The sequence below is a fragment of the Hakea prostrata genome, chromosome 3 (genome assembly GCF_041222555.1).
Source record: "Hakea prostrata isolate BN-2017 chromosome 3, UWA_Hpros_2, whole genome shotgun sequence".
Taxonomy (NCBI): Eukaryota; Viridiplantae; Streptophyta; class Magnoliopsida; order Proteales; family Proteaceae; genus Hakea; species Hakea prostrata.
In genome coordinates, this window is record NC_142602.1 from 4,037,625 (window position 1) to 4,049,882 (window position 12,258).

At 37.3% G+C, this 12,258-nt stretch overlaps 2 protein-coding genes across 3 annotated transcripts; both read right to left on the minus strand.

Annotated features, from left to right (window-relative positions):
* Nucleotides 1–630: 630 nt before the first annotated feature.
* LOC149020134 (LEAF RUST 10 DISEASE-RESISTANCE LOCUS RECEPTOR-LIKE PROTEIN KINASE-like 2.4) lies at nt 631–3,778 on the minus strand. 2 transcript variants are annotated; one of them, XM_089148217.1, is made up of 4 exons: nt 2,909–3,778; nt 2,629–2,749; nt 2,355–2,485; nt 631–2,267 (listed from the first exon to the last, which is right to left on the minus strand). In XM_089148217.1, the coding sequence occupies exons 1-4, from the start codon at nt 3,609–3,611 to the stop codon at nt 1,174–1,176; spliced, it is 2,049 nt and encodes a 682-aa protein (XP_089004343.1). In that variant the 5' UTR covers nt 3,612–3,778; the 3' UTR covers nt 631–1,173. The 2 variants fall into 2 exon arrangements, with proteins under 2 accessions (XP_089004343.1, XP_089004342.1); XM_089148216.1 differs by having other exon boundaries at nt 631–2,485.
* A 4,042-nt stretch (nt 3,779–7,820) lies between these two features.
* Nucleotides 7,821–10,205, minus strand: LOC149020135 (uncharacterized). The gene is given in 4 exon segments (XM_089146818.1): nt 7,821–8,226; nt 8,228–9,130; nt 9,269–9,389; nt 9,530–10,205. Coding segments are annotated over 4 exon segments (2,106 nt in total).
* Between the last annotated feature and the right edge of the window lie 2,053 nt (nt 10,206–12,258).

Here is a 12,258-nt window from a genome sequence, read left to right on the forward strand (position 1 = left end):
GTGTCGCCTTTGCTTTTCAACTCTGGCAACTCAATCTGACCCCATAAGCCATTGTCATCTTCATCGCTCCAGTTGGATTTCTCATTCTCTTGTTTCACAAACATTACCGATTTCATTGCTACGGCTACTACCATTTCTTTGTCCATAACTATAGAAGTCAAAGGGCAAGGAAGAAACTCAGCCTCTTGGAGGCAGTAAGCTGCAATGTTGTAAGCCCTTGCAACCATTTTAGGGGTTGGAAAAGATCCCAACCAAATTTTGGATCGATTTTTAGGTATTAGAGGAGATGGACTGGTGGACGTGCGGTTATTTCTTTTTACATTAAAGCACTAAGAGTGAAACTTTAACATAAACCTGTGTGGACTATATGGTTTCCATCAGCATATATATGAAGTTACATGAACTTTGGTTTTACTAGAATGTAAATTGTCTGCATCAATTTTCAAGTTCATTGTTTATGATGTTTTAAGTAGATGCCTGAAAACTGCAACTTACTGTGCCTATATCCTCTACATACATCGTGTATGTATGTGCAATGAAAGATTAAGAATCCAAGTTGGGTCAATATAAATTAGGATGAGCCGAGCATAGAATAAGTTTATTGATAGATAAGGGTAGGGTTGGGGCATCTTAGCCATAGTAAGATTGGGTTTATGGTGTGGGTTAACAATTCAAATCCTTAGGATATGATTGGGTTAGACATGTTTGACCCAACCTGCTCCATGGATATGATAGCCCTACTACTAAAGTTGTGAAGGTTATCAGATTTGAAATTGGATATGGGTACTCTGTTGATTGGGTGGAGCTCACAAAAAAGGACATACCCAGTGCCGAAGCTCCCACACTGTGGGGTCTGGAGAAGGGACTTTCTAGGCAGCCTTACCCCTACTTTTTGCAGAGAGGCTGATTCAAACCCGCGACCTCTAGCGCATAGTGGAGAGACTCCACCATTGCGCCAGGCCCGCCCTTTTGGGTGGAGCTCACAAGTTGAAGAAAAAAAATGATTTAAGAGGGGTGGGACCGAAAGTGCTACCCTTGTGGCTCCCCTGTATGTGACTAGTAAATTGTGTTCCCACTTACACTTACGGTCACTGATCAGGACTTTCCAGCCCACTTACAACAATTACATTTTCTATTCCATGAAACATACATTATGGTTAACAGAATCTACAATTAGAATGATGAAGTGACAGCTGGAGGAGATATTGGAGGAGAACACAAGTAAGGTTTTGGTGGTATCTGCAATGAAGTAACGTTCCCTTCTAACATTTCAACAACTTTACTCATTGAAGGCCGATTTGAAGGATCTGTTTGGATGCACCATAACCCTACTAAACTCATTTTGCTTACAATTTCTTCTTCATCTCTTGTGTAGAACCCATCTTGTACTCTTAGTGCTTCATCCTGATTATCTTGCTGGAAATGGTTATATATCCAATGTGGCAAATATATTTCACTAGTATGGTCTACTGACACTTTCACATTTTTTCTTCCTCCAACCATTTCTAAAACCATCATGCCATAACTGTATACATCAGACTTATGCGAGACTCCACCAAAGTTTCGACTGAACACTTCTGGAGCAATATACCCTATGGTCCCTCTCATACCCATCATTGATATGATACTGTCTTTTGTTGGGCATAGCTTAGCAAGTCCAAAATCAGAGACCTTAGGGCAAAAATCTTGGTCTAGTAGAATGTTATGTGGCTTTATGTCAAAGTGTAGAATACGTGAGTTGCAACCACGATGTAGGTACTCTAATCCACGACCAATTCCGATTGCTATATTGAATAGTTTTTCCCATCCAAGACGAGGACTTGCTGTTGATGATTCGTTATTGTATATGAACTTGTCAAGAGATCCATTGGGCATGAACTCATACACAAGAGCTCTTCTAGTCCTCTCAAAACAGTAACCAATAAGAGAGACAATATTAACATGGGAAGTTTTACTAATGCTTACAACTTCATTGATAAACTCGTCTCCATTTCCTTTGGATTTGTTGAGTATCTTCACTGCCACCAAGCGTCCATCAAGTAACTTTCCTTTGAATACACTGCCATACCCTCCTTCACCTAGCTTATCTTTGAAGAAATCAGTCATCTTCTTGATCTCTGAATAAGTGTATCGTTTTGTAACCAAGGATTCATTATTCTTCAAAAGAGTCTCTATCTCAATGTCTTTGTTCTCATTAGATTTCCCTCTCAAGTAGCAATAATAATACAGGACTATGATCATCATCACCAGTAAACCAATTCCTGCGGCTGATGAAGCAATAAGTACTGCAAGCAAAGATTTATTTCCATTAATGGGTGCAGTCGTACAAGTATCGGTGAGGTTCAAAAGTGGACCTTTATTAGTGATTCCAGCATAGGAACATGTGGAACAAGGTGACATGGTACTGCTTCCAAGGGATAAACCACCTTGACATTTAATGGAAGAGCACGCAGCGGGACGCCCCTCGAATGGAATACAATATGATCTATTCGATCACAACAGAAAAAAGAAAAGTGAAGCGAACTGAATTAGAATATTTTCCTGTATTACTGAATAACTATATAGAAGCTTCAGAACAAGATTTAAGCCCAAAGCTTGATGGCCTTGAGAGATCAAAATAATACTCACGTCCAGTTTTTCGATGAATCGCAGGTGCACTGCACGCAATTGTTAGCAGTTACCGTTGTAGTTCCATTGGGAACAAGCAAGGGGTAGTCAAGAGAATTGTTGCTGACCATGGATTTACAGACTGTGGAGGATAGATGAAACACCCCAAATCAAATCAAAACTATAACAAGAGGATGGCAACATAAGATTGATCGATGTCATCAAATAACCAAACCAAATAATAAATCAAAAGAACAAAGTATATTTGGAGAAGAGAAGAGACAGATGAAAGAGTGGTGACCTCTGAGAGGAACATCGATGATTTTGCCACTCGTAATATTAGCCGGATCGGTCAAAGCGTTGAGTTTCAACAAGGTAGCTGGGGTGGTTCCGTACTCGTTAGCGATCTGCAACAGAGTGGCTCCCGAAGGTACCACAAGTCCATAATGAAGGACCTGATCACCGTCCACCGGATCGCAGCTACAAGGCAGAGGAATCCGCAGGCTTTGCCCTCCATAAATTGAGTCGTTGGAATTGGAAATAAAATTCACACGGACAATATCCTGAGCAGTCACCAACCCAGAGAACACGTCGTTCGCAATAATAGACAGCGAGTCTCCAGTCTTTACGCTGTAAAGTGGGGCGTTCGCTGAAATTCCAATACCTAACAAGGTTGTACAACTGCACTGGAAGGGGATCTTGATGGTTTGGTTCGCCTCAACGGTTTTGTATGGAGAAGTTGAGAGTGGAAGTGAATTCGCACCAAATATGGATATGACGCTGACACCGAAGAGGGTTGCGACGTCGCCGAAGGATGAGGTTCTGGGAGAGACGACGTAGTCGACCAGAGCTGAACATGTCTGAGTAGTACCAGTGCAGTTGAAGCCCAGGGCTGTTGCTGAAGGGACGATTCTTACTAACAGCACTAGTACAACTACTATCGCTGCTGCTGCTGCTGCCGCCGCCTCCGTCGCCCTGCTGGGAGTGCTTCTCATCGTCCTCATCAATAACGACTCTAGTTACCACTGCAACTTCTTCCTCTCTCCTAAATCAAATAAAGGATATTGTCATGGATACAGATAAGTGTAATTGAAGAGGGTGGGACTCTAGAGTTTGTAAGCGACTATATCACGTAGTGATGAAGAGTATAAACAAGGGACTCTAGAGTTTGTAATCCAGGAGAACTTTGTAATACGGTTTTGAAGAACATAATATAAAGGTACCCAAGCAAAGAGAACAAGTTTAATCTCTTCCTTAAATCTTTTCTCTCTTTCTCTTTCTTTCAGTTTCTCTAAGCCTACCTCCTCACCAGATCTGAATTCCCAAATTCAACCAGATCTGAATTCCCTCAATTCAACACCGGAGTCTGACAGATATCCTATATCCTCAAACAAGATCCCTGATCAGGTTTTCAAAACAACTCACCCGGTCAAAAAACTTTTTTTTTTTCGTTTTAGTAAGAACCCAGTCAAACTAGATGTCCAAAAGCATGAATTTTTTTTTTCAAGAAGCAGGTGACGAAGAACCATCGAGGACTAAGCTTAAAATTTCTTTTTATTTTCTCAAATATAAAAACACACAAAAGTCTCTGAGATTCCATACAAATCGTTTTCTAAAGGTTAGACATTTGGTTACCTTTTGAATATCTTACCCTTATTTTATTATCCAATAGTAAAATGATTATTTTTATGTAATTTCATTCATTCAAATTAAATGGCACTTGCGCTCCTTCTTACTCGACCAAGTGACGCTTGAAGCCCTTCCTTGTTAGATAATTTCACTTACTCATATCTTTTCATAATTCATTTCCTTTTAGTAGCTTTTTCAATTAAGTTCTTCTTTTACAATTAAATATCTTTTTAAAAATTCAATTTTGAATATCAAAAATCAGAACCGTACTGTACTAAATTTACACAGTACGGTTTCGGTATTTGCAAAAATAATTTGGTTCGATTTCAGTATTAAATCGGTGCGAAAAAACGATTTAAACATGGTATCTAGTGTGGTACAATTTTAGTACAAACTAACCCATGTCACTTTTATTAAGTAAATCTAAGAAGAAGAGTGAAGGACGAAATGATAAACTAAAACAGGAAATTAGGGATAGGGTAAAGATAAAGTGTTTTAATTATTAAATTACATTTATATTTATTAATTTGGTATAGTACCACTTCGGTACGGTTTTAGGTAATCATACCTAAAACCAGAACTGTATCGAAGAAATTCGGTTTCAATACGTACCGTACTAAATTTTGAACGGTGCAATTTTAAACAGCGTGGTTCGGTACGGTCAAACAGTTTCAATACACAATTGACACCCTTAATACATATCATTACAATAATTTTATATTGAAAAATTAGTAGAGGATGTCACGGTTGAGTTTGAATCGTCAATCTCGACAAGTAGAGGTCGGTGCTTTTTCAACCCTCCTGACAAGTATAGGATGTCACAGTTGACTTTTCTAATCTTAATAAATACCATGGAAAATGTTATTACCCTCCCGCGGTCCCGCCTTTAGTCCAAATTTCCAGCAATTTCTTTCTAAGTCGTAGTCAAAGAGTTGGACGCTCATGTGAACGCACAGTTTTGCTTTCAAACTTTCTAGCTATATCATTTAAAAAATCTCAGCTTTCTCTAATTTCTTCCTTGTTAAAACTTTTCTAATCTTAATAAATAGTAGGGTAAATATTAGTTATATATCTCCTATCTTAATTGAACAAATGACAAATGATACACGTCTTACTTGCCAATTAAATAGTAGAGTAGGGTAAATATTAAGGATTCACTTCCAATAGGGTGTATCACCTAGAATGAGGCAAGTTTCGTCTCCCTATGGAGAAAGGCACAACCCAATATGGGCATTGAAAATGTCTTTGGGGGTCAATGATCACCGTGAGCCCCTATGGTGAAGGAGAGACACTTCCATGGGTGAAGAGAAACTTGTTTCTTTTAAGGTCACGAAAGCATAGAACACTAGACCTGGAGGGCAAATGGTAAAAGAAAAACACATCGGGAGCAAAGAAATAAACTTGGACCTTCTAGAGTTCATGCTTATGAAAAGATATAATAGAGACAGCAAGGAAGGCAAAGAGGAAAAGAATACCGCTATAGGTGGTAAGTTCAGGTAACTGCTTGAAGTGGTAAGTGGTTGAAGTGTTTACAGAAAATGTCATCAAAATGCACAAATAACTAAATAAGGAGTTACATGATATTTCCGATGTAAGAGACAAAACACAAAGGATAATCTCAAAATAACTATTAATTAAATGGTGTCTGAGGAAAAATGTGAATACTTCCTGGATTGAGATACATGGTGAAACATGATTTGTGCAAGTATCAGCTAACTGAATTGAGAAATTTGTTCAGAGTCGAGGGCTTCAATGTTCCATCAAAAGATTTGAGAGATGTGCTAATGAACATCGAGACATTGAGCTTTCAAGTCTTACAACAACTTGCCAGTTACTATTTTACCATCACAACAATGATCTACAATGATCAATATTCTAGAAGTTTTTCAATTTAAATTAAAAAAAAAAAAAAACCTAGTACCATAAAACATATACATACGAATACTAGGCAGACTTCGAGTATTATATTCAGTTCAAATTGTTGTATGTTTAAACTCACATGATTAAAACTGGTTAAGCCTGACTACTGTCACCTTTCCTTAAGACTCAAAGACATAATAGTTAAAAAAAGAGGTGTGTCAAACGTAATTTTCTTAAATGTTGGTAATCTCAGCTGCAATTTACCCCAAAAAGAGAACTGCAGTTGTCACAGCACCAAGTTTAGCAATTGATAGGCACCTAGGCAAGACCAATTGCAAGGAAAGGACAATATTTGAGGGAAATAAGTCCTATCCTGTGCGATGTTTGAGTTCCAAATGCATTCTCTTCTCCTTTTCTTTTCGCCTTCTTACTCTAGTTCTTCCATTTCCAACCCATTTCTTCTCACCATTTTTCTTCACTTCTAGCAATCTCCTTTTCTTTTCGCCTTCCTATTCAAATTGATTTATTTTAAGATTTTTCTCCCAACGGGTTAAACAGACTAAGAAGGTTTTACCCCTCCCCACCTAAAAAAAAAAAAAAAGAATTTGATGTGTAAAGCTAAGGATGAGGGATTTTTGTTAGCGCCTGCACCGATATCTCCCAGAGACCTAGACCCAAAATGTGACATTTTCGATCAAACGGTTAAAGATTAAGAGTCTAAATCATTTAGATTAAAAAGTCAAGATATTACCCTTGAGGGTTGGCAAAGACCAACGCTTCCACATAGGAGGTCAGAGTTCGAATCACCTTATGGCCAGGGGCGAAGCCCTGTCTATATTACTAATATAAAAAGCTCCTTAAGATGTAGTCGTGGTGAAGTTTCAAATTACCAAATCAAGTACCTACTCTACCCTATCCCCAAATTTCTAAGCCCTCTGTGGCATTCTTGTGAGTTGTGACCACGAGCCAGCTCTCGGATTCTGATATCTACAATTTGCTTGAACTTGCGAGCATTTCTTCCAATTGGAATTGAATTCTTCGCCCGACACAACTTCTCCGACACCGGAACCTGATTTTGTCTCAAACGATGGATCTCTAGAGCGATCAGAAGCCGACTTTGCCGCAGCCATTCGATCTCCAAAATGATTGAGTTAAAAGATCCAAGAGCTTGATGCTATCATCCAAGTATAAAGCGATTGAATTATCAGAACTCAATAGTTTCAGATCGGAGATCAAGGTTTCTGCTTGAGCGTGGACGAAACAAAGGAAATCGATAACGAGAGAGCTAGGAGAGATTGATCGACGGTGGATTTAGGGTCTTGAGACGATGAAGGAGTGTTTCTCATCGAAGGATTGAGAGATGAAGTCGAGATTCTTGATCGACAGTGGAACTCGTTTGCCGGTGGAGTAGCAAGGAGAAATCGAGGGCATACGACGTATGTATTTCGTTAGAAAAAATTCGGTGAAATTTACAGTCAACGAGAAAAAATGTGGAAGGAAAGTTATCTTTCGCTTTGGAGGAAACAAACGTGACTTGATTTTGTAAATTTGATAATTTTTAAACCTCCAAATGTAAACATAATTTTTTATTTTCACACATATAGACTCGCATTTTTTTTTTTTACAACTATTTGATTTATTTGGCCAAATTCAGACCATTGGCAGCAACAAGCAGCCGCTGCTCCAAGTAAAAATCCATACATTAGGTCAAATTGAATCTACAACTACAATGATGAAGTGACAGCTGGAGGAGATCTTGGAGGAGAACACAAGTAAGGTTTTGGTGGAATCTGCAATGAAGTAATGCTCCCTTCTAACATTTCAACAACTTTACTCATTGAAGGCCGATTTGAAGGATCTGTTTGGATGCACCATAACCCTACTAAACTCATTTTCCTTACAATTTCTTCTTCCTCTCCTGTATAGGTGAGCCCATCTTGTACTCCTAGTACTTCATCCTGATTATCTTGCTGAAAATGGTTATATATCCAATGTGGGAAATATAATTCACTAGTATGGTCTACTGACACTTTCACATTCTTTCTTCCTCCAACCATTTCTAAAACCATCATCCCATAACTGTATACATCAGACTTATGAGAGACTCCACCAAAATTTCGACTGAATACTCGGAGCAATATACCCTATAGTCCCTCTCATACCCATCATTGATATGATCCTGCTTTTGTTGGGCATAGCAGCAAGTCCGAAATCAGATACCTTAGGGCAAAAATCTTGGTCTAGTAGAATGTTATGTGGCTTTATGTCAAAGTGTAGAATACGTGAGTTGCAACCACGATGTAGGTACTCTAATCCACGACCAATTCCGATTGCTATATTGAATAGTTTTTCCCATCCAAGACGAGGACTTGCTGTCGATGATTCGTTATTGTATATGAACTTGTCAAGAGATCCATTGGGCATGAACTCATACACAAGAGCTCTTCTAGTCCTCTCAAAACAGTAACCAATAAGAGAGACAATATTAACATGGGAAGTTTTACTAATACTTACAACTTCATTGATAAATTCGTCTCCATTTCCTTTGGATTTGTTGAGTATCTTCACTGCCACCAAGCGTCCATCAAGTAACTTTCCTTTGAATACACTGCCATACCCTCCTTCACCTAGCTTATCTTTGAAGAAATCTGTCATCTTCTTGATCTCTGAATAAGTGTATCGTTTTGTAACCAAGGATCCATTATTCTTCAAAAGAGTCTCTATGTCAATGTCTTTGTTCTTATTAGATTTCCCTGTCAAGCAGCAACAATATAGGACTATGATCATCATCACCAGTAAACCAATTCCTGCGGCTGATGAAGCAATAAGTATTGTAAGCAAGGAATTATTTCCATTAATGGGTGCAGTCGTACAAGTATCGGTGAGGTTCAAAAGTATAGTTTGATTGGTGAATCCAGCATAGGAACATGTGGAACAAGGTGACATGGTACTACTTCCAAGGGATAAACCACCTTGACATTTCATGGAAGAGCACATAGTGGAACTAGTCCCTTGGAATGGTTCACAATATAATCTATTCACAACAGAAAAAAAAAAAAAAAAAGTAAAGCAAACTGAATTAGATTTCCCTGTATTACTGAAAAACTAGAAGCTTCAGAAAAAGATTTAAGCCCAAAGCTTGATGACCTTGAGAGATTAAAATAATACTCACTTCCAGTTTTTCAATGAATCGCAGGTGCACTGCACGCAATTGTTATCAGTTACGATTGTAGTTCCATTGGGGACAAGCAAGGGGTAGTCAAGAGAGTTGTTGCTGACCATGGATTTACAGACTGTAGAGGATAGAAGACTCCAAATCAAAATTATAACAAAAGAGGATGGCAAACATAAGATTGATCGATGTCATCAAATAATAAATCAAAAGAACAAAGTATATTTGGAGAAGAGAAGAGACAGATGAAAGAGTGGTGACCTCTGAGAGGAACATCGATGATTGTGCCACTAGTAATATTAGCCGGGTCGGTCAAAGCGTTGAGTGTCAACAAGGTAGCTGGGGTGGTTCCGTACTCGTTAGCGATCTGCGACAGATTGGTCCCTGAAGGTACCACAAGTCCATAATGAAGGACCTGATCACCGTCGACCGAATCGCAGCTACAAGGCAGAGGAATCCGCAGGCTTTGCCCTCCATAAATTCCGTTGTTGGAATTGAAAAAAAAATTCACACGGCCAATATCCTGAATAGTCACCAACCCAGAGAACACGTCGTTCGCAATAATAGTCAGTGTGTCTCCTGGCTTTACGCTGTAAAATGGGTAGTTGTCTGAAAATCCAATACCATATGAACAACTGCACTGGAAGGGGATCTTGATGGTTTGGTTCGCCTTAACGGGTTGGTATAGAGAAGTCGAGAATGGAAGTGAATTCGCACCTAATATGGACGTGACGCTGACACCAAAAAGGGTTGCGATGTCGGCGAGGGATGAGGTTCTGGGAGAGACGACGTAGTCGACCAGAGCTGAACATGTCTTAATAGTACCGGTGCAGTTGAAGCCCATGGCTGTTGAAGGGATTCTTACTAGCACCACTACTAGTACAACTATTGATGCCGCCTCCGTCGCCTTACTGGGAGTGCTTCTCATCGTCCCCATCAATAACGACTCTTAGTTACCACTGCATGCAACTTCTTCTCCTCTCCTAATTAAATTAAATAAGAAGATATCCTCAAAAAAAAAAAGGCAAGTCTCAGTCCACTCTGATCAGGTTTTCAAAACTTCTACTCAACTCACCCGGTCAAAACTTTATGTCTAAACGCATGAATTTTTCTTCAAGAAGAAAGATGATGATGAACCATAGTTTTTAACTTCCTTTTATTTTCTCAAGTATGAAAACACATAAGAGTCTTTGAGATTTCATACTAATCGTTTTCTAAACATCATACACATTTGGTTACCCAAGAGCCAAAGCGCCAGGCATCATGTATTGTATTTTTTATTATTATTATTATTTTTTTTTTTACCAAGCTGGGGGAGTCTCTTTGTGAATCATTGTTCTAATGATATGTTCCTTTTTTATATCCTACCCTTATATTATTATTTAATAATAAAAATTTAATTAGTAAAATAGTAAAACCATTACTTTTGTGTACTTTCATTCGCTCAAATTAAGCATTAGTTGACTAAATGGTGCTTAAAATTCCTCCTAATTGGATGATATCCTCTATTTATGTTCCTTCACATTTCATTTTCCTTTAGTTAACTTTTTCAGTTAAGTTCTTCTTTTACGGTTAAATACTTTTCTAAAAATTTGAACTACTCTTTAATTGAAAAATGTCTTAAGTTTAGACTTTAAATTGTCATAATTATTTCAATATTAAAACCTTAAATTACCCTTAATAATAGTATACAAACTTAGAGGTGATTGATACTTTTACCAGGTAAATAAAGAGAAGTGATATCCAGGATCCAACATGAGCGTGGTACAGTTACCTTTTAATTTTATATACTGGCAGATAGTTGGCTTCCATTTCAAAATTTAAATTTTTTTATTACTTAAAATGAAAATGGTTGTCATTGCATATGTATCTTTAATGATGCGGCGCAGCTACAAACACAAGTGTCATACGATGACATCCATGATAGAAGTAGAAAAGGTCTCAATTATACTCATTAGAATAATTAGTTACAATTTCATGGCGTGCTTTGATAAAATATATATATAATATCTAAGATTGTAATTGAACACTCATAAATATAATTAATATAATATTTATTATTAATTGAATATTCAAAGGTTTTTCATGAGAATGCCAAACGTTTGAAACCTCTTAGTTGGCCCAATAAAAGAAGGAAAAAAATCCATCAAAACCAATGATATTCATTTAATTAAAATCATTATATATAGAAAATATAATAATTTTTATTAATTGATATTTACTAATGGATCTTCAAAGTTTTGCTTGAGAATTCCAAATGTTTGAAGCCTCTGAGTTCACCCATTAAAAGAAGAAAAAAGAAAAGAAAAAAAAAAATCAAAATCACTGATATTCATTTAATCAATATATAAAAGGATGAAAACAAATCTTTGACTTTCACTTGACACCCTTGAGAGTTACAAGATCCAACAAACTATTTGTGTTTTTTTTTTGTAGGAAAATTATTTGCGTCATTGCTATGAAAACATATAGGTTTTAGACTTGCATTCAACTCAAAAGAAAAAAAAATTTTAATTCTACAAAAAATAAATAAATCATACTCTAGGACACACCACACGTGCATATGCACGTGTATCATTACTAATATATCATGGCGTGCAAGAATTTTAAATTGGAAAATTAGCGGAGGTTGTCACGGTCAAATCCGAATCGTCTATCTTGACAGGTAGAGATCTGTACTCTTTTATGTTTTCTCATTTTACTTTTCAAAATTTAGACATATACTCTCTTTTTAATGTGGTAAAGAGATGTGAGAGAAACACAAAATTCTACCCTAACTCATCAAGATCTATCATCAAATTCATTACCCATAAATTTAGGCCAACACCTATAACAAAAATGCAGCCTTAAAATCACAAAATGGTTGGCTAGTTAATAATGACCAAAACCTCGTAGGTGAATAAGTTAGAGGTTCAATTCTCCCTATATGTATATATAAAATCAAGAAAAAAAAATGCAACCCTAAAATCCACTATAATTGTGATTGATAG

Excerpts from the sequence above, each read along its gene's own strand:
- LOC149020134 (XM_089148216.1), bottom strand. The coding sequence starts at position 3,611 with ATGAGGACGATGAGAAGCACTCCCAGCAGGGCGACGGAGGCGGCGGCA. Across the intron at positions 2,750-2,908 it reads CATCGATGTTCCTCTCAGAG|TCTGTAAATCCATGGTCAGC; the intron begins GTCACCACTCTT and ends TATCCTCCACAG. Across the intron at positions 2,486-2,628 it reads GATTCATCGAAAAACTGGAC|ATCATATTGTATTCCATTCG; the intron begins GTGAGTATTATT and ends GTGATCGAATAG.